Source organism: Eptesicus fuscus, chromosome 4 (assembly GCF_027574615.1).
Source record: "Eptesicus fuscus isolate TK198812 chromosome 4, DD_ASM_mEF_20220401, whole genome shotgun sequence".
NCBI lineage: Eukaryota > Metazoa > Chordata > Mammalia > Chiroptera > Vespertilionidae > Eptesicus > Eptesicus fuscus.
Window position 1 is genome coordinate 35,591,089 of NC_072476.1, and position 26,683 is coordinate 35,617,771.

The 26,683-nt window shown below is 40.2% G+C and overlaps 1 protein-coding gene across 2 annotated transcripts in view; it reads right to left on the minus strand.

Annotated features, from left to right (window-relative positions):
- The window catches only part of CCDC192 (coiled-coil domain containing 192), a 209,173-nt gene that overhangs the window by 50,995 nt on the left and 131,495 nt on the right, over window positions 1-26,683 (minus strand). For both annotated transcript variants that reach the window (XM_028145174.2, XM_054714936.1), the window contains exon 6: window positions 24,227-24,359. In XM_028145174.2, coding sequence (XP_028000975.2) covers window positions 24,227-24,359 — 133 coding nt within the window. The remainder of the gene's footprint in view (window positions 1-24,226; window positions 24,360-26,683) is intronic.

Consider the following 26,683-nt stretch of genomic DNA (forward strand, 5'->3'; position numbering starts at 1 on the left):
ATCTGGTTCCCCATCCCTTGAATCTGGACTGGCCTTGGTACTCTTTTATAATTAATAGAATAACCATAATTCCATTTTACTTGGACATTCGAGTTTAAGATGAGTTGAATTATGCAACCCTGTATTATATGCGTAGCTTCTCTGGAAGGAAACAGACACCTCCAGAAAAAGGAAGGAGCTAAAGGAATGGTGCAGGAGTTTCCATGTTTTTTTTTTTTTTTGCCAACAAAATCTTGCAACACTAATCCAGTTTTGGAGCAATGAAGAAACTGAGGCACAACACATATTGGGATTAGCAGAGCTGGGATCTGGATCCCGGCTTTTCTGCTTCTCTCCACTCTTTCTCCTGAGAACTGGATATTCAAGGTAAATGTTAAAATGTCTCTGAGAAAGAACAGATAGATCTGCACGTTATGCTAAACACCTGTGAATGTAGGTGCTTTCTGGACTTGTTTTCTCTAGGGATCTGAAGCCATTACTCAAGTGTCAATGGAAACATGAACTTGAGAGTAACCACTGAGGATACCTGTGGTCCCACACAGAATTCAGACCTGTGCCCCCTTATTACACCATTGCTGTTCCTATGGGACATGCACACATTCAGGGTATTGGGTAAATATTTGAAGATAAATGTGAAGGTTGTTTTGATAACTTACAATTTTTAAGAACACTGCAAATTGTGAGTCTGATCCTACAAAATCAAGATCCCGCCTGAGTTTTTCAGCTGACCTCCCCCAAGCCCACAGATGAGCTTTGAGTCCCAGATTCTCCGGTGGGTGATTGGGTCGTAATGGCTTGCAGTTTAAGGCTCCTTTTTCTCTCTCTCTCTTTTTTTTTTTTTTTGGTGTGTGTGTGAATGACAACATTTTGCATTTATGGATGGCAGTTGAGAGGCTGTACTCACGCCCTTTAACTTCAGAAGCAGACCCTGGGCTTGTTGACAGAGCAGATTTACGACTAAGCCAGCTCCCCTGTTGTTCTAGAAACTCTCCAACTGTTCCCTCTCCTGCAAACTGTATGCTTGAGGGGGCTCAGTCTGGGAGCAGGGCCCGGGTTTCTACTTCTAAAGGTGCCTTAACCTTTCTACTGCTTATCCTGTACATTCCTCTCCTTAGGCAAATGCCTACGTAGAAAGATTGCTTTTTGGTCTTCTTTTCATTTCTGTGTAAAGCATTTCTGTTGTTTTGTTGGAAAGAATCACACCCCCCAGCCCCACCCCAAAGTGCAGAAATAAAGCTATCTTTTACTTTGGAGTTTAAAAATATTAGCATTCTATAACATTTGGAATTAAATTTCAAAGCTTGCCTGTGACTCCTTCCTTATAAAGTTCTTACATTTTTCCTAAAAAGTGAGTCTACTCTAAGAAATCCATGCTCTGGCTTTTATCACTGCCCTGGAATCCATAACAGGCAACACAGAGAGAGCACAACTGAGGCCCGGAACCTTTGCTCAAGTGAAAATCTGTCCTCATTAGATATGTCCCAGGGCCACAGGCTTATTTAGAAAATCATACTTCTGTCCAAAGTACAGATTTGCCCTGGAACCGTTTCAGCCAGGCCAATGCCGAGGAAGGGGTGCTCTATGCAGAGCTTGGAGCCAGAAGCCTGGACCTTCCATCTCCTGGGCATTTCATGGGGTCAAACAACCTTCTTGCTCTGTGCTTTGTTCATGCCCACCTCCTCCCTCTCTGTCCTGCTTGTCCCCTGCTTCCCCCACCTCCTCACTCCTGCAAAACAGGACTGCTACTGCCTAAAATAGGGCATGATTTTAGCCCCCCCTTCTTTTTTAAAATTATTGCACGTATAATCGATCACGCTTTTATATAGGGAACTCTGGATCAAGTAACTAACTCAGATCTCCTCCTCTATCTATACTAATAAAAGGGTAATATGCTAATTAGACCAGGAGACTTTCTGGGAGACCTTCCGAACGTCCTTCCAGACAAAGCCATGGTGGCAGGGCCGAGGCAGAGGTGGTTAGGGGAGATCAGGCCAGGAGGAGAGGGCAGTTGGGGGTGGTCAGTTTGGTGGGGGGGACAGTTGGAGGAGAGCAGGCTGGCAGGGGGAGCAGTTGGGGACAAGCAGACTGGTGGGGGGGGGGCAGTTGGAGGTGATCAGGCCGGCAGGCAGAGTGGTTAGGGGTGATCAGACAGGCAGAGGTGGTTAGGGGCAATCAGGCAAGCAGGCAGAGGGGTTAGGGGTGATCAGGCAGGCAGGTAGGCGAGCAGTTAGGAGACATCCCCCAAGGGGTCCCAGATTGGAGAGGGTGCAGGACAGGCTGAGGGAGACACCCCCCCCCCCCGGTGCATGAATTTTGTGCACTGGGCTACTAGTCTATACTAGTAAAAGGGTAATATGCTAATTAGACCAGACGTCCTTCCTGACAAAGCCAGGCCCGGGAGAAGCCACCCGCCCTGTGGTCCCCTGCAGCTGTGGCCAGCCTGGGTGAAGCCAGCCCGGGTCCCAGGTGCCTGTGGCTGGCCGGAGGAGGGAATCCTGGGTCCTGGGTGTGGGAACGAGGCAGAGGCAGATAGGGGTGATCAGGCCAGCAGGGGAGCAGTTAGGGGCGATTAGGCCAGCAGGGGAGCAGTTAGGGGTGATCAGGCAGGCAGGCAGAGGTGGTTAGGGGTGATCAGGCAGGCAAGCAGGCGAGCGGTTAGGAGCCAGCAGTCCCGGATTACGAGAGGCGTGTCCGACTGCCTGTGGGATCGGGCCTAAACCAGCAGTCGGACATCCCCTGAGGGGTCCTGGATTAGAGAGGGTGCAGGCTGGGCTGAGGGACCCCCACCCCCGTGCATGAATTTCATGCACCGGGCCTCTAGTTAACTAATATTTGGACAATATTAGGAATCCTTTCGGGCCATTAAGATATTCTTTGGCATGTTTTTAAGCTATCTGGTTCCCAAATTCCTGTGTTAATGGTAAAGCTGAAGTTAACTCAAGATCTAACTGTTATATGACCCCATACATTAAACTTCTCATTTGATATGAGGGAGGGTCTTAATTACTAGATAGAGCCACCTCAATTGATCACTTCTGCAGCACGTTATCCTATGCTCTAGTATGATAAAAATTACTTTGGAAATAAAATACAATAGAAGCTGAAAGAGTCTTAAATAGTTTCACATCTTCGAATGGTTTTTTAAAAAGCTGCTTTTATGAGATAGAACACCCGATTCAAATGCAAAATTTTGACAGATAAAAAGGAATGAGACAATTCTCTAAAGGATAATTCCTAGGAGGAAAACTGAAAAAGAGAGCACTATACAGCATATTCCCAGCTTCTAAAATTGTATTATTTTAAACATATATAAGTTTGGTTTCCATAAATAATGTTAAATATTCTCCAAGGCCTTACCTGTTCTTAAAAGAGTGGCCTGATTAAGTATGCCAGCTTTCACATCAAGAATTACTCCATTGTAAGCTCTCTTAACCTGAGAACCTTAATGTTCACATTCAGGATTATCCTACTGGGAATTCAACTCAATGCTTTGATGAAGTTTTTCTTTATCTTCTGTAATGTGGTGTTATTTCTGCAGTGTTTCAATATGGATTGATTGGAACACCGAGATCATATCCCTTTTTGGCAACCTTGTTCCTCTAAGAAACTTTTTAAAAACCTTTTTTGTACTGAATATAGACTTTTTCTCTTAAAAATTGCTTTAAATGAGATAAACTTAAAAGGATTCTGATATAATATAGCATATGAGATGTAGTTCAATTTGGTGGAATCAAATAATGGTACCATGTGAGGGACCTGCTGTGTAACAGTACTAGTATTTATTTTTCTTGTTTGGTCATATTAAAAGTCTGTTTAAAAGCTATAGAAGATAAAGTATAAAACCTTTAAAGAAGAAAAGTTTTAGGGAAGAAACACAAACCAAGTTGACCTGCGTTTTCAACTAAAGTTGTACAAAGCTTATAGTTAAACTTGATTCTTTAAAAATAAAGAAAATTTTGCCTGGCTAGTGTGGTTCAGTGGTTGAGCATCCACCTATGAACCAGGAAGTCATGGTTTGATTCCTGGTCAGGGCACATGCCCGGTTGCAGGCTCAATTCCCAGTGTGGGGTATGCAGAAGGCAACCAATCAATGATTCTCTATCATCATTTATGTTTCTATCCCTCTCTCCTCCCCTCCCTCTCCTTTCCTCTCTGAAATCAATAAAAATATGTATATATTTTTAAAAAAGAAAAATAAAGGAAATTTTTGTTTTCCAATTTAATAAAATTATTTTTCCAATTCAAAGGAACCATTCTTTAGAAAAAGGAGCAAAGTCAGTAGAGTGGGTAGGAGATATTGCATACTAGTAACCTAGTTACCATAGTAAAAACATTCAGATTGAGCAATTACATTTAGGTAATTACATTTGGATTTTTCGTACCGTACCAGTCATGATATTTTCTTTCATAAACTACAAAGTAGAGAACACAGAAAAAGAAGGAAAAGAGTCAGGGACTACAACAAGCATGTCAAACTCAATGGCTAACACAGGCCAAATAAACAAGGCACGTGGCTCGCGGGCCGCGAGTTTGACCTGCTTGGACTACAGGGAACTTCTGTTCCATGAATGAAGGGGTACAGAGTACTATGGTTAAGGTTTGGAACTCAAGATCAGAACTGAAGAAGTGAAAGTGACCTCTGACTCTGATGAGTAAATGTAATAAATCACCTTTGAAACTCATCAAAGATGCAAATTTTTACATTTCAACACAGGCATACTACATTATAACATCTTTTAAAAGGGCCTAGGAATTTAAATTTCACTAATTTTCCAAGACTCTTATGTATGTTAACATTTGAAAACCAAATAAAAAATTGTACAGAGCCAATTAGGCCACCTTCTAAGAATATGTTTATAACCTAAGATCAAGCTATGTAGCAACTAGTAATTAATAATTTGTGTGAGGCAGCACTAATTGTTACCTAAGTATTTCATTCCTTATAACTCTTGCTCTAGGTTGTATTTTTGTGTTCAACTCCTAGGAGGTGGCCAGTGAACTAATACTCATTAAAGACTTTCTAAAATGGGCAAAGGCGTAGTTGACTAGGAGATCTGGGTTCTGGAACTAGCTTCCGTTTTCTGCTTTCTCTGGGCTGTGATTTTTCTCTTTTGTCAAATATGGGTTTGGATTGGATCAGGAGCTGGGAAGGTAAGTGGAACTGGCCTGGGTAACCCACCAGGAGTGATGGGAGATGGGGCTACTGGAGAGAGCTCATGCACTTAAGGGTGCCACCACTGTTCTGCTCTAACCAAATGTTGAGAGGAAAGAATTCAGATGCAGGATTGCTAGTGTCCAACTTTTCAAGGCAAGCTGGAGATTCTGCTTGCAACGAGAAATCTGATTGTTAAATGGTTACAGCTAATGCAAAATATCTAACATATAGCATAGGCTAATAGTTTAAAGAACAACTAAAACACTCCAGATGGCTAGATTTAGCCTGTAGCCTAATTTTTGGCCTTGTTAAGATCCTCTCTAGTTCCAAAATCCTATGTATCTCCTACCTTTCTCAGCTATCCAGATCTACATTACCATATTGGCAACTCTAGGCACCTGGAGACAAACTAAGTAGTAACCAGGAGAAGCTAGTTACAAGGTGTTTCCTTATACTAGTAGATGTAATTATGCTTCCTTGTAAAACATTCATATTAGTTTCAAAGGGATGATCCTAAGAAGGTATTCAGCAGAGCAGATGCCTAGTTGTAGAAACTTAAATTATCCATCCTCATTTTACATGGCTAATGACTATGTTATACCAGTGGGTTAGAATTAGATAGGACTAACAGGTCTGAGCAGTCATAATGCCTGTGATTCATTAAGTTTATCCTGAACATGGTAGGGCCTATATTTCCATGACATGTACTTTTACAGTGGAGATAAGGTAGCTAATTAGGACAAATGAATATTTTAGCTGTGCCTCACTGTTTTATAAAGGCTTCGGGAATCTGGCTTTCTGTATAACTCATTCAGTCTTTGAAGGTTTGGATTTTTTCTTTTTTTTCCCCCCTGCTGTAAATGTTAGATAAATCTAATGCAATTTTGCTGAATAAAAAAAATAGATCCATTGTGTAATTTTCAAAACCTATTTTGGCATACATATAAGCAACATTGATACCTCACCCCCACATATACTGAAGTATGAAAGATCCGGTTTAGAAATATTCCTTCAGTTGTATTTAGAAGTGTTTTCCCAAAGTTATTAGATTTTGGCCCCTTGTGTTGAACTATTCTTTGCTTTGTGGAAGTCCTGGAAAAATTTGGAAGTTCCATCTGGCATTTTCTACAATACTGACTCATTTGATATTTCCAGATTATTAAAGGTCTAAGTATTTATAGAAGAGTGTACCACCCTCTCTGCTTACCCTTGTTTTGGAAAGAGATCTGCTGATTGGGATTTCTAAAGGTACATGAGGACATGCTTGGATTGAGGTGGGCGTCCTTGTTCTGCCACGAACCCCAGCATTTTGGGTAATAAGAATTAGCATTTGTTGATTGTCTATGTGCCAAATGCTTTATGTACATTATTCCTAATATCACAACCATCTTGAAAAAGTAGCTATTCCCATATTACACTTGAGGAAATTGAGGCTCGGAGGTAGTAAAGGACGTGTCTGAGCGACTGAGCTGGGATCTGAACCTACTTCTGTATGGTTCCAAAGTCTGTATTCTGTCTATTACTTCCTGGTGCCTCCCAGAGCTGCAGAGTGGAAAGAGGGTTTTCTGGGCCCTAGTTTTCTCATCTATAAAACATGGGAGTTGGACAAGATGGTCACTTAGGTCCGTTTGACTTCTAACATCCTATTTTAGGGCTTTCTGCCGCAGAGAGTATGAGTCATTCTTAGGAGAAACCCCTCTGGATGTTTTTAGATACCTCGGATCCTGGCTCAGATTTTCAAACAGGATGTTGACAGATATACTTAATATTAATCTTGTCTCCTGTGGTATTTGGATTTCTGCCACTTCTTTGTCCCTCTAAACAATGGAGAGCATTATTTTCTCTCTTATTTTACTTTCACATAAACCTACTCTATACTGTTTCTTTTTCTAACCCTGAACCATGGGTGTATATTTAACCAGATTGTTGATTTTTTTTTCCACATTTGACTATAATACTGATTTCTAAATGCTTCTTTAAAAGCTATAATTATCTTGGCTTTTTTTTTAGAACATCATATAAAACAATGTCACATTTTTATAAAACTGGACAATGATAAGGTGATGTCAGGACCACACTGCTAGTTGCCAAGTGAACTATTAGAGTTGTGTGTGTTACATGCCGTTAGGTCTGCTCAGACTCCTGGCGACCCAGAATGAGTGATGTTCACAATATCCTGTCCTCAACAGCTCTCTGCTTCTTTTATAAGGTCAATCCACCTCCTATTTGGTCTTCCTTTTATCCTGCTGCCTTCCATTTTCCCAGCATGATTGTCTTTTCCAAAGAGTCCTGCCTTCTCCTGATGTGCCTGAGGTAGGACAGCTTCAGTTTTGTCATTTTTGCTTCCAGTGATATTTCAGGCTTAGTTTGCTCTAGGACCCACTCGTTCATCGTTCCAGGACCGGCAGTCCAGGTTACCCACAGAGCCCTTCTCCAACACCATATTTCAAATGAACCAGTTTGGTTCCTATTAGCCTTCTTCACTGCCCAACTTTTGCAACCACACATACAAATTGGGAACAGGAGAATATGGATGATCTTAGCCTTGGTCTCTGATGACACATCTTTGCTCTTGGTGGTCTCTTCTAATTCTTCCATTGCTGCTCTCCTGAGTCTCAGTCTTAATGTCTTGGCTGCAGTCTCCATTTGCACTGATGACTGAACCAAGGTAAACAAAATCTTTAACAATTTTGATGTCTTCATTGTCTATGTTAATGTTGTATATTTCTTCTGTCGTCATGATTTTTGTCTTGATGTTCCAATGGCAGTCCTGCTTTGGCACTTTCTTCTTCCAATTTCCTCAGAAGTTGTTTCAAATAATTGCTACTTTCTGTCAGTAAGGTGGTGTCATCTATGTATCTTAATTTACTGATATTTCTTCCACCAGTTTTTACTCCTCCTTTCTCTGAGTCTAGGCCAGTTTTTCCTATGATATGTTCTGTGTACAGATTACACAAATAGATAAGATGCGCCCTCATCTGACACCGTTGCCTGTAAGAAACCATTCTGCCCCTCCATCTTCTGTCCTGACAGTGGCTTCCGGTCCACAATAAAGGTTACCCATCAGGACTATCAAGTGCTGAGGCACACCCATTTCTTTTAGAGCAACCCCTAGATTTTCATAAGCTATATGGTCAGAGGCTTTACTGTAGTCTGTAAAACATACATGAATCTTTTAAAATTCTTTGGAGCACTTCAGTATCCAATGAATGCTCACAATTAGGTCTCAAGTGCCTCTTCCTTTTCCAAATCCAGCTGTAACATCCAGCATTTCTTGCTCCATATAAGATACAAGGCTTTGTTGCATCACCTTGAGCATCATTTTACTTGCATGAGAAATTAGAGCAATGGTCCTATAGTTACTGCACTACTTGGCATCATCTTTCATAAAAATCGGGAGGCACCTTCTTTCTTAACGATTATGTAAATGTTTCTAGCCTATTGGCTATTGTTTTGTTTTCCATATTTGTTGACATATTCTTGTTTAGAATTTTTTAAATATATATTTTTATTGATTTCAGAAAGGATGGGAAAGGGAGAGAGATAGAAACATCAATGATGAGAGAGAATCATTGATCTGTTGCCTCCTGCACGCCCCCTGCTGGGGATCAAGCCCACAACCCAGGCATGTGCCCTGACCGAGAATTGAACCAGTGACCTCCTGGTTCATAGGTCAATGCTCAACTACTGAGCCACATTGGCCGGGCTCTTGTTTAGAATTTTGACAAGTTGAGTCTCTGTGGCTTAAAGTAACTCTACCAGTGTCCTATCTATTAGTTAGTGAAGATATAATTTAAATCCTCTCCATTATACCTATGTATTTGAAATCTATATACATACTTGCAAGTACTTCAAATTATAATGAGAATATATTTTGAGTTTGCATAGATTATTTTAAGGCATTTGAAAATCTACACTACATCTCAACTAATGTCAGCATCTTAGATCCTAAACCAATCCTATATAATAAAGATGTAATATGCAAATGGTCATTACGCCGTGAAAGGTAACGACTGACCCTGTAACGACCGGATCATGGATCAGCAGGAGGATGGGGCAGCGGAGAGCTACTGGAGGGGCAGGGCAGCAAGCTATGAGGGGAGACGGGGAGGGGGGTGGGGGGAGAGAGGGAACGGGGGAGGGGATGGGAGTGGGGAACTTACAGGAGGGCAGGGCAGTGGGCAGAGAGCTACTGGAGGGTGGCAGTGAGCTACTGGCAAGCTACTGGCCCACAGATTTGTGCACAGGGCTATTAGTTTTTATATAAGTTAGAAATGACTATATCTGTACTCTTAGTTCCATGCAGGAATTAATCTTTCTAGATATTAGATTTACATGTAACAAAACATAATAACAACAACAAAAAAATAGCCCCTTAACTATCTCAGAATTGTCTACTTTTTCTTTCAGGATACTAAGGTTCTATGATGCTTACTTTGTAACTTAGAGGCTTTCTTCATAGGTCTAAAAATGTAATGGCATCAAATAATTATACAACTTAATTCTGATATAAAAAACTTTAATATCTTCAAATAATAATTTTTGTAACTAATGTTCATTATAGCCTCTTGGCTTGTTTTAGGATAGTAGTTTGCATATTATCTTTCATTCTCATTTTTTATAATGATACTCTGCTAAAAACCAACACTTCTAGTCTTCTTTATATAAGTCAACAGTCCTGAAGATACAAATATGCAAAAGACACAATACACCCTCAAAGAGTTTACGGTATAATAAGGAAGAAATGGACAAAATGACGGCATGTGTCGGGGGTGGGGGAGGCCAGGGGAAGGTCAATGGGGGAAAAAGGAGACTATGTACTACTATTTGTAATATTTTAAACAAACAAACAAACAAACAACAATAAAAAAATAAAAGAGCATAAATAAATAGGTAAGGGGGTCTGAAGAGCTGGCATTTCACCTGGGACTTGAAGATCAGGAAAATTTTAGAGAGGGCCATAAGGAATTAGAGGGGGGTATTCCAGGCAAAATAAAATGAAAATCTTTATTACTGTTACCATTTGGTCTACTCTTTTTAAATTTTCTTCTGTATCTAACTTCCTCCCATGCATATTTCTTAACATGGCTAACTCATATTTATTATTTCAGACCCTAATGGGGACCTCATGCCTCAGGAATCCCCCTCTAGTCAATAGATTATGACTTCTTACTCAGTTTGATTAGGATTAAGAAATATTCTTTTCAAGTCTTCCCCACTTATCTCTTGCCTCTTGTTTTCACAAGCTAGAGTCCTTGGAATCATTCTTGTTACCTTCATTTCCTTCTTCCCCACATCTGATTCATCATCATGTCTCACTAATTCTGATTCCCCAAAAAAGATGAAATCAATTTAAAATTTTAAAAAATGTGACATATACATAAAATGGAATATTATTAAGCCATAAAAAGGGATGCACTTTTAATAATATGTGCTACGACACAGATGAACCTTGAAAACATGCATAGCTTAGTGAAATAAGCCAACCACAGGAGGATAAACACTATATGATTTCACTTATATTAAGTCCTATACTGGACAAATTCATAGGGACAGACAGTAGAATAGAGATTGCTAGGGGCTGCAAGGAAGAGGGAGTTATTGTTTAATGGTACAGAATTTTTGTTGGAGATGATGAAAAAGTTTTGGATATCAGTAGTGGTGATGGTTACACAGCACTGTGAATGTATTCAATGCCATTGAGTTGTACACCTACAAATGGTTAAAACGATAAACACTTTATATGTTTTATACCACAATAAAACTTTCAAAATAATTAAAAATTTTTTTTAAGAATTTCAATTCATTTTCTCCAATTCTGCTTTTCTGGTCCAAACCACCACCTGGACTATTGAAATACTCACATTTGATCTAGTCCCTATCATTACATACTCATTCCCTGCTACCTTCATCTTATTTACTTCACTCCTGGGATATTCTGTTTGTAACTATTAAAAAAATACACTGAACTGTTTCCCTAAAACAGTTTTATACTTGCTATTTCCTTTAGGAGAGTGCTCTTCCTCTGCCTTTCTATAGGCATGATTCCTTCTCATATTTCATGTTCCAGTTGAAATGGCATGTCCTTCTTAAAGAGGTTTTGGCTGACCTAATCATCAATGTGTTCTCCACTTGTACTTCAACCTATATTTTATGTCATAGAACTCTATTTTCTTTACCACACTGAGCCAAATTTATAACTTTTCTTTTTACCAATTTGTTTGGAGGTGCTGTTGCCTAAGATGGGAGAAGATAGGGAAAGACATGTTTGAAACAGGATTAGGTTGGAAGGTTAGCTAAACAACCAGAAATATAAAGTCCACCTGAAAACATATGGATTTGGAGTTAAAGGAAGAAGGTTGGACTAGAGATACAAATTTAGGAATTATTAGACTGGAGGTGATATATAAGGCCATGAGAATGAATGAGACAATCAGGGAATAATAGAAGACTCAGAAGAAGAGGGGATGTGGCACCAGGTCTTGAAGATATTTAGAGATTTTATAAAGTAGAATTCAACACATTAGAGAAGTAATTAATAAGGAAGAAGAAAAACCAGGACCATGTGGTTTGACACAGGCCAAGATTGGAAATGTATCAAGAAGAAAGGAGTGGTCTTCTGTGTTGTATGATGCTCTGAGTTCAGGTGAGATGAACACAGAAGAGTTTACACTAGGTCTGTCATCATGAAGGTTGTTGGGGACCTTGACTAGAGGACTTTCAGTCAAATACCCTCATCTAAACAGGGTGGAGAGAACAAGACTGAGGTGGATTAAATAGCAAATGTGAGGAAGGCGAGGAAGTGAAGACATTGTGTAGGGTTGTTTATCTTAGAATAAGAGTGGGAATAGAGTGATGAGAAATCAAAGAAAGTTTTGGCAGAGATGTAAAGTGCTAACATGTAACTATGCAGATAGGAATGAGCTTGTAAAGAGGAGTATATGATGCAAGTGTGAAACAGGGTAAATAAGTGACATACCCAGGAAGGTGAGAACCATGGGGTCTGGAGCACTAGCAGAGGACAGAGCCTTGAATGGGAGAGGAACACAAAGAAAAGGCAGCCGGGAGAACACAGGTGACAACATGAAGCAAGAATTTAGATTTGTTGGAAAGATGAGAGAGTCCCCATGTGACGACCTGTGTATTCTCAGCAAATTATAGGTGAGGTCATCAGCTGGGTGTAAGTGTGGAGGAGGGGAAAGAAGTCCGGGAAGAGATAGGAACGTACAGAATAGTTGTCTTGGGGAATGAGAAAGCAACCTTCTAGTAAAAAATCATGGCTGCTTTTCTGGGCAAATTAAATGCTCCTCTGAGGTCTATAGTCATGCTACAAAGTGAAAACAGGCAGGAGTGGACAAAGAGTTGGAGGACTTCTACCAGATGTTTTGATGGAGAGAAGGAATATGAGTTTGTAAAAGGAAGTTTTAAAAAATCAATCTAGAAAGATATGTAGAAACCAGTTCATGGAGGGTGCTGAACGCCAGGCTAAAAATATAAACTTTACTTCACAGGCAATGGGAAGCCATTGAAGTGTTTCTGACTATGAAAGTAAGTTTACCAAACCTGCGCTCCTGAATAATTCACCTGCCTTTAGTGTAAAGCACTGAGATGATTAAGAAACAACAAGACCGTATGTGAAGGAACAGAGGTTAGGTCATCAAGATCTAAGTGAAAATAAGCAACAGTTGACTTCAGCCAGACCATAGAAGGTTAAATTCCTAACAGATCTTGGTATATATGGGAACCAGACCAACTTGAATGGAACATCAGGCTACAAGAGAGAGAATCCTAAAGGCTGAACTAGGATTAGGCAAGATATTACCTAAAAGCTGGAAGCAGAAATATGCCAGGGGACATATGCATTAATCACAGAATTAGTAAGAACCCAAGAAGTCACCTTGAGTTTTGGAACCAAATAAATAATCATAAAATTGTCAACCAGTGATAGGGCCAGAGGAGATCAGGAAGTGGTGTGCACAATGGGCAGTGTCAGCGTGGCTCAAGGCATACACTATGGCCAATGCAAGCTTGCTGGGTGCTGGCCCAGAGTGCTAAACAGTGCAGGGAGGCCAGCCAATTTAAAAGTAGTTTAGAAAAGACTTTGGAACTAATGTTCAGTTTAGTTTTTGCAGGATCTGCCAAAGTAACGACAAAGCTCTGATTTGAACCCTGAGTACCTGACACTATTGAGTTGAAATGGTAACATGAAAATTCATAAAATAACTCAAAGTCAGCTTATTACAATACAGTGCAGAAGAACTAGGAATACTTCCAATCAATCTTAGGATTTGATCATCTCCTTCAACCTGGGAGCCAGTAGGCTCTGCTGACGATCCCTTGGGCATCCCTGGCAATCTGAAATTACACTCTAGTAAATCTGCCCCTCGGGTTGACATTAAAATTTTAATCTAATAAGCAAACTCTCTCCATCACCTAGTAATTCATAAACATATTAAGCAACAGAGCGCCAGGACAGAATCCATTATTTTAGTCCATATCCGTCCATTCAACATTACATGACAATCAAGCGTCAGGCACTGTGCTAGGCTATGGATACAAAGAAAAAGATGCCATCTATTTCTCTTCAAGAAATCTATAGTCTATTTGTAAAGAAAGCTAAACAAAGAGATATTAATAATAGGTGTTATAACTGCAGTGTGCACAGGGCTTATGGATGCATAACTCATGAGAAGGCCAGGGAGAAGGTGGAGAGATGGTAATGGCGATGGAGGTAGTTCCAAAGGACGCTGAAAAGAAGGATAAGAAGGAAAAATGGGGCATGGGTGCAGACATGGGTAAAGGGTTAAGGCAGCTTAGAAAGAGGAAATAACTGGAACAAAGTCTTCAGTTCCCCAGTGGCGTTTTGGGGGAAATTTCCAGTGTATATCGCTATATCATTTCAATTAGGTTTGGATTTTACTCATTTCATGTGGATTTTATTTCTCTAGTGTAATCTTTATTTTTTGTTCTGTCCCTTCCTTGATTTAAAGTTCAATTAAGTTTTTCTTTCTTTCTTGCTTAGCTTTCTAAGACCAAATATAATGCGTACATGTAATCTATCCAGGAATAATACATATCTTACCAAAATAGAAATATACATGTAAAATCAGTATTTAAAAAAGAGTAAGAGTGTTTGTTTATTGCCTTAGATTAAATTAACCAAAAGAAAAGCTTATGTAAATGAGGCAATAAAAGACTGCTAGGTTGATCAGTGTTTTTCAGGAAAGTTTTGAAGGACCAAAACCTTTTTATAGTAAATAAGAGTGCTTATGAACCTATGCTCATGTGGGAGGAAAAAAGAAAACCTCAACCAGTCTCCATTTCCTTAAGAATTTATCCTGAAGAGACTTCTTAGCATCTTGGTACTGCTTTATTGACAAATAAATTAAGGTATATTTAATTTTGTTTGCCAATATTACCACATAGACATTGTTTAGAACCCACAGCTTCTGCTAAATAAATTACTTCCCTTTGGCTTCAGATCAAAAGCAACCTCAAAAGAAGGACATCTTTTCTCAAGTTCAATTACCTTCTCTTGGGACTCATACAGAAAAGTTATGGCTATGAAAAAGAAACAATCAGCCACTTGCATCTGAATATGTTATTTATAGCATTAAGATAGGTTGATTATATAAGGTCTGATTCTAATATTTTTTCTTCTGATACAATTGATGAAAATAAGCACCGATTCTCACTTTCAGAGTAATCAGCTCTCCGTTTTCCTTAATGATTCCCGACAGTCTGTTGGATTTGTGGCATTAATTACATTCTACTATCCTTCACATGGAAGACCCTACAAGACTCTTAGCTGCTAAGATCACTAGTAAAATCAGCCAAATAAATGTGGTATTTCCACTCTCCCATGCAACCCTATTTGAACTATAAATATAGTAATAATATATCTAGGATTCTGTAGCATACTCTTGATTTCAAATATTTTTGAGTATGAATATAATTTTATATGTTAGAACAATGTCAGGCTATGTTTTGATTTTTAGTTCTAATAATATGATCACTATAGATATATGAGATTTTAAAACCCGGAAACATAAAGTGCATTTTAAAAGAGTTCTCAAAACTTCAAGTAATTAAAAAAAAATACTTTTATTGATTTCAGACAGGGAGAGAGAGATAGAAACAAACATCAATGATGAGAGAATCGTTGATCAGCTGCCTCCTGCATACCCCCTACTGGGAATCTAGCCTGTAACCTGGGCATGTGACCTGACTAGGAATCAAACTGTGACCTCCTGGTTCATAGGTCGATGCTGAACCACTGAGCCACACCAGTCTTGCCTCCTAGTAATTATAAAAAAATAGTAAATAAAAATTATATATTAATTAACATTATATCTAACTTTAAATTAAAATGAATACTGTCTGCTGGAGGCATACCTTACAAAAATAAAAGAAAGCAAATTGAAAATTAACTATCTTTTGTCAGAAATTTACTTAGCAACCTGGGATAAGACCAGAGGTTTTGCCACTCATTCAAAGTTAGACTGACCTATTGACCCTAAAAAGCTATTAAAATTGTTACTCTGGTCACCTGGGATAAAGGAACTGGAAGAGACTGTCAAATGGGTTGACATATTTCAAGTCAACTTAGAGAAAGAGACTTTAACGTGAGCTCAGAATCCTGCTATAGGCAGCTCAGTGTGACAAAATTTTGCCATCCTATTATCTTATACATCTATGAACTTTTTAAGAGTTATGGTAATATTAGAATTGTATAGAACTAACGAAGTTTTATCCTTTTGACCTAAGTCTGTAAGTACTTGTTCTGCTTTTGAGGACTCATACGAATTCTTGTTTTTGTCTATTCATGAAGCATCATCTATCTCTCTTGAATTCTTTTATTTTTTTGGCCTCAGAAATTTAACTTTTAGAGTTATATAACTGATCATTTATAAGAATATAAATTCAGTTTATGGCTGAGGGCTGTTCCCTTCTCTGTTTGACAAATTCTACCCAAAATTCCCTGAAATTGGAACAGAGCTCCCTCCTTATTCACTAGGAATGGCCAAGGGAAAAGTGGCCCTGAACATGTTTAGAGCATCCTTGTGAAGCAGATGTAACAGTATGCCCAGGTTGAGATGACAGCTTGGCATGGCAGGACTTCCAGGTCTTCCTGGAAAATCAGAGTAATGTCCACAGCCATAATTTCTGGGATTAAAGAAAGCATCTGCAGAAGAGCAATAATGTTTTTGGATCTTGTAGGCACCAATTATTATGCCAGCACCATTAAGACACTTCTTCAGGACCCATCTGCATATTAAACAAATCAGGAATAATGCTGTTCCTCTTATGTTTTCTCTTTATTTCTTCTTAGTTATATGTTCTTTGTCCAATCTCAAAATGTGGTTTGATGTGATCGAGGAATTTAGAGACATGGTAGGGTAATCTGTTCCAAGGAAGTGTGTCTTCAAAAACAAATACTCTTGCAGGCTACTACAATGCACATAGTGGTATTATCTAATGTGTACGTAAGACTACATATCTAACCCTATCCCGCTGGCCAGAAATAAATCCTGTGCCTTCAAACAGAATGTACCCACTTGCGCAGAGGAATCTTGTTCTATGCATCCTCTCTAAATTTGATTTACTGAGCTTAAGCCCTCCAAAACTATCCATATGACCAATGCAGTTATCCTCTAACTTCAACATCCATCAGGAAACATTGAGTCATTAAATAAAATAATTTTGAGATTTCTAGGGGAATATAGGAGAGAACATCATTGATTTTTTCCTACTTTGGTATGAAGAGATTTGGACCAGGAATAGCTGCAAAGGTACTGACAGCTGGCTGACAATCGTTTGCGACCCGGAATTCTCCAGTTCGTTTTATGTTGACAAGTAAATGTGCATCTGCCAATGTTTGACAAAGGAGCACCCATTACTTCTCTGCAAGTTTCCTGAAAGGAAGCATCTTCCTTCTCATCCAGGTTATGTAATAGCATTCTCAAACAGCACGTGCTCTTCTGGAAATCAAAGCAGGCTCCAGGCTTAAGGAGGAAACCTTTCAATTGATCAAGCTCCATTTCTCACGTGCCTTGTCTGACATTTAGCTGGGGCTTGCCCTTTCATCCAACCGCTCTGGATACAGAAGTCACTAGACTTTTTTTTTTTTTTTAAACGCATTCCTTAGGGATGGACAGAAGGAAGGGAACACCATTTCCTGATAATTGTATAATTCCAAAATTAGTCTTACAAACAAAGGAGGGAGGGGACCTTGACATTATTGAATTCCCACAGCTGGAGTAGCTAGCAAATGCTGGACCCCAACCAAAAATTTCAGAATGGATCTTCTTACCCTTTGTTAATTATAAAATAAATAGATTTCCAGACCTTTTGCAAAGGAAGGGCCTAAATATGCAGTTTAAAAAAAGGGGGAGAGAAAGAAGAGAAATTTGGTACTTTCCTGACAAGATAAAAGGGGTTTTCAGCTCATGGCTGTCTTCTCCAAGTTTGTGAGGTTTAACTAAAATAGATTTAAGGGCACAGTGAGAGGTATTTTTTGTCTTCTCTCCAGAAAAATTTCCCTTCTTTTATCTGAAAACTTTCCCTTGCCCTTGGAATCTGGCACATGACCCAGGTGAGGGCCATGATAATATCCACATGATAATGGCCACAGTGATTGATCCATAGGTAAGAATGTGATACCAGTAGGGTCAATCAAATTCCTTCCCTGAGATTTCTGTATAGGTTCCATGAGAAAGAAGTTCTATTCCCTGGAGCTAGAATAAATTAAGATTCTTTGGCTACAAGTATTATAAGCCAATGCTGACTACTTTAAGAAAAAGAAAAAAAAAAGAAAAAAGAAAAGAAGTTTATTGGAAAGACATAAGGTAGCTCTCGGTATTGAAGGAAAGCTTAACAACCAGACCTCGTAAAGTCAGTCTTAGGGATATGATATCAAAAGCAATAGACAACTTCTTCAGGGGTCAAGGCCCAACTTCCAGGATGAATCAGCTCATCTTTTTCTGCCCTCTTTCACTCAACTCAACTCAACTCAACTCAACTCAAGATTCAAGATTCTGAAAAAGAGCAAGTGTGGTTGGCTCTGCTAGTCACAGCCTTCCCCTGAGTCAAGGGGTAACACACACCACGATCACGGTCCCACAGGACTGCAGCGGATGGGAGAGGAACGCTTCTCCAAAGGAAAATCATGCTTCTGTTCAAAAGGAGGGGGAAATGGCTGTGAGCAGGCAGAAACAGATGTTCACCCTAGACTGTTAAGCCAGGGCAGCCAGGGATCTTTCCTGATCCAGGCCTGCAATAGCTCCGATGGGGCCACCAGGGAAACAAGAGCCAAATGAGCAACCCAGAAACCCTGTGCTCAGTCTTCCCGCCAGCCTCAGGAGCTAGTCAATTTCTTTTCCGCTTGAACTAGTTTCCTTTTGGTTTCTGCCACTTGCAGCTAACAAATTCCTGAGAGACGCCTAGTTTTTATACCAGTGATTTTTAGACCTAGAGGTCTCTAGAATGTCCTTTTGAAAATTAGAATCACTCTACATTTGCACATATTAAATACATAGCGTTTCTTGGGATCTTCGTGCAATAAATCCCTAAGTTTTGCAGGGACTCCTGGTGCAGTCGCTTATCCTTGAGGGGACTCCTGAAGTAGTGAGAAGACCTTTGGCTTTGGGGTTCCATTTCAGAAAGCAGCTCTATTTTGGGATACTTCAGTGGACAAAGGAAAAGACAGCCTTTGGAAAAGGAAAAGACAGGCAATCTCTGAATGAACCTAGATATTATAAGGATAAATATAATTATTTCTATTTCCTTAGGGACTTGTATACTTACAAAGCACCCCTTGAAGTTATCACTTCTTTCTTCTCTCATTTCCCCTAATATTCATTGCTGGTGTTTATGGGTTCAAATGTAAAGTATTCCACCTTGGAATGGTTTCTGCCTCTGAGGATTTAATAAATGCTTAAAAGAAAACCCTTTTCTGCAAATGTTGGGAGAATAATGTGTGTGGGTGGGGAATCTCCACCTTTTGCTTTCCTCACGTTCTTGTCACTTTCTGTCAAGGCAATAACACTCTTGGCAGCAGGAGGAAGAGCAGGCTGCTTGCTTGTGCTTTGACTAAACAGCAGACTGAGCCCCATGCCGTCTGATGACCTGGGTGGTGAGAGGTGCTTTTGGACAAAGTCCCAGCAGTTGAAACTGAGATCCCAAGACCTTCCTCGTTACTTTCTTAGGAAACTCTAGGTAGACTAGTGAAAGAAATGTGTGTTCAGTGGGGAAAGAAGGTTGCATGCAGAACTATTGGTCAGGTAGGTGGTTCCGAGTCTGGGGACTAGCAGCCTTTCAAAGAGCCGGGCTGACAGAAAGTAGAAAGAGCAAAGGATGGCATTGTTCAGAAAACCTAGACACAAATGGACAACTACTCAAGACTAGCCTTACTCCAATAAATATTAACATGATCTCTCTCTAAATGCTTGGAATTCTTCCAAGTCATTATTTTATTTAGGCCCAAAGCACTTATTAAAATATACTTACACGTGACAGGGTGTTAGCCATTACATTTAGTGAGGATTGTTTTAATAACTTTTTTTCTAATTGAGATAAAATTTTAAAACGTAAAATTTACCATGTTAACCAATTTTAAAGTGTACAGTTCACTAGTTTTACTGTAGTAACATTCTTATGCAACCAATTTCACTATCTAATTCCAGAATGTTTCAACACCTTCAAATCACTGTTTTCTTAACACCTAGAAGCCATGGGAGCTTTAATCTTGAGGAAGTTTGCAGGAGGAGAGATAAAAAGAGGAACAGAAAGTTTGGGCTGAGTGCCTGGAGGCGAACATCATGATAAAAGATACTCTTTAAAATGTTGATTAAAAGTTGGCTCTGGGTGTTGACAAAGAGATATTGCTCCTGACTCTTTTAAGAATTATAGGACAGCAGTAGTCTGATTCTTAAAATTAACGGGATAGTGTTTAAAAACAGTCTTGTGTCACTAAAAGATCGCTGATGTCAAGCCGCCCCTCAAAATGTGTCTGGCCCTATTCAGACATTGAGTCCTGGATCAGCCTGACCCAGAATGCACCTGCACTGCCTTGGAGTATCTTCAAACAAAGAGATGACTTAAAAGTTGATGTGGCTTTCACCGGGACAGTGGGAACGTGCAAGTGAGAATCAGATACTACATTGTGCTTATTAAGAGGAAAGAATTAAAAGGAAAAAAAAAAATCCAGAAGAGTGCATTCCCTTTAGTATGCTAGCTTGAAATCTATAAACCTGGACCCTGATGTTCTGGTCAAACATAGGAGCTTTCATCATAGCAAGTGACTTAATGCTCCTGTGCCAACAAAAGGACGTAGTCAATGAAGTCTTTTGCAAAGTAATTTTGTCCTCCTAAGCCAAAGGAAGCACAGATTGTTTTGAAATTTAACCTTAGGTTCCTGCATACTAAGATTTAGCAAAAGATGGACTCATGTTTTGCAAGGGTACAATAGGCATTTCACTGAATTCTGCTAGTAAATAAAGCTGTAAGCACTTCAGGTGCAGGCTGTGGAAATGACGGAAGGAATCTGCCCTGGGCTGTGATTATTTGAACAAAGTAAAATCAACAAACAACACCGAGGCTGTAAGTAAGTTTCCTGCTGTGCCAGTTTTATAATAAAGGTGTTTTTCTTTTCACTTGAACTTTCCATTGACTTAAATCATTTATTTCTTTAGAGCCAATGAAATAGTTTACTGTGTTTATGTATTAAGAAAAAAGTTTGGTAGCTCACTGTTTCATCAATTTGATTATGTTTAGAAGTATTCCTAGTATTCTGGAACATCCAGAAAAAAAGTGCATATTTGGGTAAAAAGAAATTCTAATTTATTTAGAAATATCTCATTAAACTGCTTGTTAGAACGGTAGGCATCAGTTTATAACTGTAACAGAGAAGTAGCTTTATGTTAATCCAGTTAGCATGTCATTTAGAATCAGCATTGTTTTCCCCTCTTGCAGTTTCATGTTACAATAAGACAGGCTTTTGGAGGAGGTGACTATGATGTCACTTGATTGAGACTAGAAGAGGACTCCTTTCCCAAAGTGTTCACTCTCAATCTATTATGGGGTCTGAAATTATACCATTGGACATTTATTTCGTGGATCATTAAGTTCTTTTGTTCACCAAAAAGAATCTACTTGAAAAGTACAAATACTCAAGGATGGGTGAGTCGTTAAGCATTACATTTTAATTTGACCACTAATGAGAATGTATTGGACAGGTTGGTTTGGTCCTTCATTCTTTCTTTTCAGTAATGGGATATCCCTTCCTCTAAGGAAGTGCTTTTCTCCCGATCTAGCCCCGTAGTAACAATCAGTCAGCACATTCCCCTTCCCCACCCTGGTTTCCCTCTACACCATCACCCAGTGGCCAGTGCATGACCGAAGCTTGTCCAACCATAGTTCCCTACCCTGGCCACAAAGATTATTCATATACCCTCAGGGGTACCCAACCCATGCCAGGACAGAGTTCTTTCTTATACTTTTTTCTAACTGGAGCTGCTGGGAAAAAATGCTTTCTCTCCTCTCTGGAGGACAGGTAAAGAGGACAGCCCATCACCGCTTTGGGCCATATTTCTAGTCTCTTCTGACATCCTGCCTGAGAGAATGGAGTCCCGATGCAGAGAAGCAGCGATGAGAGACACAGAGTGATATTTGAGACCCTGAACCTATCAGACTCCAAGACTAATGGCATGCCCTTGCTCAGTTTGTTTACACGTGTGCCAATAAATCACCCTTTCTCCTTAAGCTGTTATGACTGGGGCATCTGTCATTTGCAAACAAAGGTCTGAGAACTGAAAACAAACATTTTATAAAAGGACAGAAGATAACTAGGGGAAGGGTGGTGTTCTGGTTGAGGAATGTGTATGGGAGGTGGGTCTGCTCTAATCATTCTGTGGTTAAGTGGGGGTCATTATATGTGAGAGTTACCGACATCATTCCGGACTTTACTTTGAAGTGAATTGATAGGTAGGGCAAGGTGACCAAAGTCTCTGAGAATAAGAGCTAATATTAATCTGGGGCCACAACGGCCTTGACAGTCTTCTGGGCTACTGAATTCAGGGTGAGGCTGCTTGGGGCCTCTGGGAGAATAAGAATGTGCAAATATTTAATTTAAGACTTTAGTCCTATATGTCAGTCCACAGACTCAGTTTTTCCCCACCACCAAATCAGAGAAGCAACATGTAGGCCCCAAAGGAAGTCCTGTTTTCAACCGTAATTGAACGTGGAAGACCTGGCTTTATTGAAATTTGTATCTGTTCATAATACAGTAGTTTCCCCGCCCCCCCATACTATAAATTTGTTTTTTAAACAGAAATAGAAAATAATGGGCAAAGAAGGAAAGGTGAGATTTAATGTTTCCTATTCTCTCCCAAAGCATGAGAGTCCTGGTACCTCTGTATTATTTTAATTTTGACCTATCAAAATATTAAAGGGACAAAATTATCATTAGACAGCAAATGATATTATTTTTGTCAAAAAGCGAGTAATAAGAATTAGCTACCTTGAAATAATATATATTTTTTCCCACTAGATTAAAAATATAGTGAAGTTGAAAGCTTCTCTCAAGTGAGCTGGGGAGCTTTCTCCAGTGTGCTGTACAATCACTCTCAGCTTCTTGTTATGCAGCCGAGTTGAAATCTGTCTATGATGCCTTAGAATAGAGACCTTTAAATGGATGGGATTCTCTGACAAATTTTATTCTTTTAGGTTTCATGATGATAAAGGAAAATTCATAAACTATCTTTATTTTCTGTGGAAAGAGCAAAACAAATTGGCCTTCAGCGTATGTTTCAAGGCGGCTGTTACATGCCATTTCAACCCTGGGAAAGTGCTATTCAAAACTGAAAATTAAAACCAAATCCATATTAGAAGCTTTACAATGTGGTCAGGATGCTGGGAGCGTCTCACTTTCTGAAGCCACCACATTGCCTATTTTCTCCTCCTCCCGTGTATTTCCACGCTCCTCCTCTTTTTCCAGAATTACTTATGAGTAATAAAGGAAGCCGGAGTAAGAACAATGGCATGTTTTTGGCTTTACAAGAGTGCCACACATCAAAGGAAGACATTTATCCCAGGGAATCACAGTTTTGCAAGAGATCCAGCAGGCAGGAGGGAGTGTGCTGCCACTGCTGCATAGCAGAAAGGAAAGGCCTGACTGGCCTCGAGCGGCACAGGCACCTGGGCTCGGTTCATTTCTGTCTGGAGCTGAGTGCCCAGGTGTTGCTCAGACACATCTAACCTGGGGCAAGGGAATGGGCATCTCTAAGCCTCTGCTTATTCTTGTAGAATCCATAAATGTACTGACTTCTGAAAATTCAATATACATGAAATACTTAGCAAAATGCCTAGCACATGATATTAAATGTTAACTTGTATTATTGCTCATGACAATCTGAGGTTTTGGGTATTCTTCCCTTCCCCCCACAATGTGTGTTTATAGTCTCTTAGAGAATACTAAAAAATAAAAATAAAAAATATATACAACAATAACAACACTAAAAATTCCAAACCAAAGTGGCTATTAAAATTTTTCGGAACCACCCAGATTTTATCCCCAACCAGCCTTCCCTACTTGTTTCAGGCTCATTTGCCTATTGTTAAAGCACGAATTTCTTTCCTTCCCCTGTGCCTTCTTAGTCTATAAACCCATGTACACTTTCAGATGAGCCCCTCTCCTTGCCCAGCTCCAGAGCCCCTTCTCTTGGGGGCCTTGGGTCTCCCTTCTTAGGCCCTGCCTTCCCCTCCCTGCCACCCAGCTTGTGCAAAGACATGTATCAGATCTATTTCAGTGCAGTTCATCAGCTTCAGAGACTTTCCTTTAAAGAACCGCTTATTCATTCATTCTCTGCTTCTCTTATGGTGAAAGGAACCTCGTCTGGAGTGAGTAGTTCCTGTGATATCGCCATTCATGCCGAATGGAGGTCAGGCCAGGTCAGCATGCTGCCGGGCCAGTGTGCGCCTGGCACTGTGGCCTTGCTTCTTGCCTGGTTGCCAATAAAACTATATACAACACCCAGGCCCGTGGGCCAGTGACTGTCACGTGGTGATACTGACCTCTAGGGGCTGGCTTTCCTTCACATAGAGCCTTTATCTTCTCATTGAGCTCCAGGACTGTGATGGCAGCCTCTTGCTTAGCTGTTGCCAAATCAGTTTGTAGCTTTTTCAGTTTCCTTTTGTGCTTTAGTTTCTTAAAAAAAATAAGAGTTTCCGTCACTAGAGACAGATGCATCAAAGGAATAAAAAGAACTAATGATGTCTGAACGAACCTGTCCTTTGAAGCCTGGCTCAGATGAAATGCTCCCTGTTTGTTTGGATTGAGTCCCGTTTGAGGCTGTGAGACTGAGCGTGTGCTGCTGTCAGAGAGCCTGAGTCACCAATGATCAAAGCCTACTTTCTGCATCGTGGTATCTTTTACCTTATTTTGTTTTAAATATGTTTTTATTGACTTCAGAGAGGAAGAGAGAGGGAGAGAGAGAGAGAGAAACATCAATGATGAGAGAGAATCATTGATTGCTGTCTCCTGCATGCCTCTTACTGGGGATCAAGCCTGCAACCCAGGCATGTGCCCTGACTGGGTATCCAACCTGGCTGCTGAATCATAGGTCAAAGCTCAACCACTGAGCTACGCTGGCTGGACACTTTTACCTTCTTGAAGGGTTTTTATCTGGATCTGAACCTTGTGTTTTGGTTGCTTATAAGAGATAGAATTAGAGAAGGCCTCTCATTGTCAGTTGGGATTTTATCACTGAAGTGCCAATGCCTAAAAGTATTGGATTTTTTCCCAATCTGTAAGTAAACATTCACATGAAAGAGCCAAAGCCTTGATTCTGAGTCATTTTCACCCTAATACCATAATGGCTTGCATTCAAATATATTCGAAAGGGTGTGAAGCTACCATGAAATGCTGATATTTACAGATATTTACTATGGTATTTATATAGGGAAAGTGGTTGGGGAAGGAATGGTTTTTCTGTAATAGAGAACAGGAATTCCTTGCTATCTATCTATATATAAGAGGCTAAGTGACCGTCCGACCGGCTGGTAGGTATGATGTGCACTGACCACCAGGGGGCAGACGCTCAACGCAGGAGCTGCCGAGCTGTGGTGACTTGGCAGAGGTGGTCCTCAGGTGATGCACCCCGGAACCAGAGAGGAAGGAACCCGATTCTGGGGTGCATCACCCAAGAACCACCCTCTTGTAATCTCGCGGGATGTCAAAGAGCTGGTTTTGGCCCTATCCCCGCAGGCCAGGCCGAGGGACCCCACCTGCAGGAGGGACCTTGCTCACTCCACAGACACCATTCGAGCCATGGTACTGCACCAGGTGCAGCCAGCCAGGGAGGGATAGAGGGGGATTGGCTCCAGGGCATGTCTGGCCATCTTGCCCAGTCCCGCCCTGCTAGCCACCTTCTAATTAATTTCCTTTCAATGTGCATGAATCTGTGCACTGGGGCACTAGCAAAATAATATGATTTATGACATCCAAACCTTTGAAAGAACTACATTAGAAAATTGTTATATACCTAAAGTATTTACCTTGAGACTTTATGGCTGGGAAGATCCTTTTATGGATTTCAAAATGGATTTAATTTGTTAAAATTGGATTTACCTGCAACTATGGAGAAGCTGATTATTGTGAAAAGTCCTACATTTGCACTTTTGTGTCCTGCCTTTCCACTGAGGAGCTCACTTTGCCAAGTCTCTGTGGTCTGGTAATTAGGAAGCCCAGAAAAGAAATCACTAACATTTCTTATCAGACATAAATCTCAAGATAGGGGAAGGAATGGTTTTTTCTCGAAAACCAGGCAAGATGGTGTTCCCTGGTCTTTGAAAGGAGTACACTCGGGCAGTAAGGGATCACACCCTTTTTATGAGAGTAAAACCAGTACAATCAGTTTATCAAGGATGGGATTAAAAAGACACAGACCTCCCATGTTAAAGACAGGTTGTTTTCCAGACCAAAGCAGGAAGATCAGGACTTGATGAAAACTTAATTAATGGCATACACATGGCTAAATGAGAATGTGTTACTCAAAGGGGAATGGCAGTCACGGAATTTCTCTTAAGGGAGTTGGAGGGGTGGAATTGGGTTCAGCCAGTGCAATCCAGGTGAGAGGTGCCTGGTTGTGTGGCAGTGGTAGTTAGTGTTCACCTACTCATGTCATCATTGTACTGATTTCTAAAGCATCCCTTTGGTGTCAGGTCCTGTGCAGGCCAGCTGTCAAAACATCAACGAGGATAAGGTCTCCGCTTCATGCCACTAGGACCGTCTAACTAATTTCCTTCTTCTGAGTCTATTCACCAAACCCCTTCACAGTTTGGTCTGTTATGTAGGAGGGTTAGTTCAGGGGGAGACTGGGTATTTGATAGCTGGGTTTCTCGCAGTAAATTATTAAGTGGGCATGCTAATCTATACCCCGCTCTGTTGTAAGTTGGTTTGCATAGGCTTGTTCATGAGGGCCTTGTCCGTCCCAGGTCTGTGTTGATAATAACTGTGGGGCCCTGTGTGAT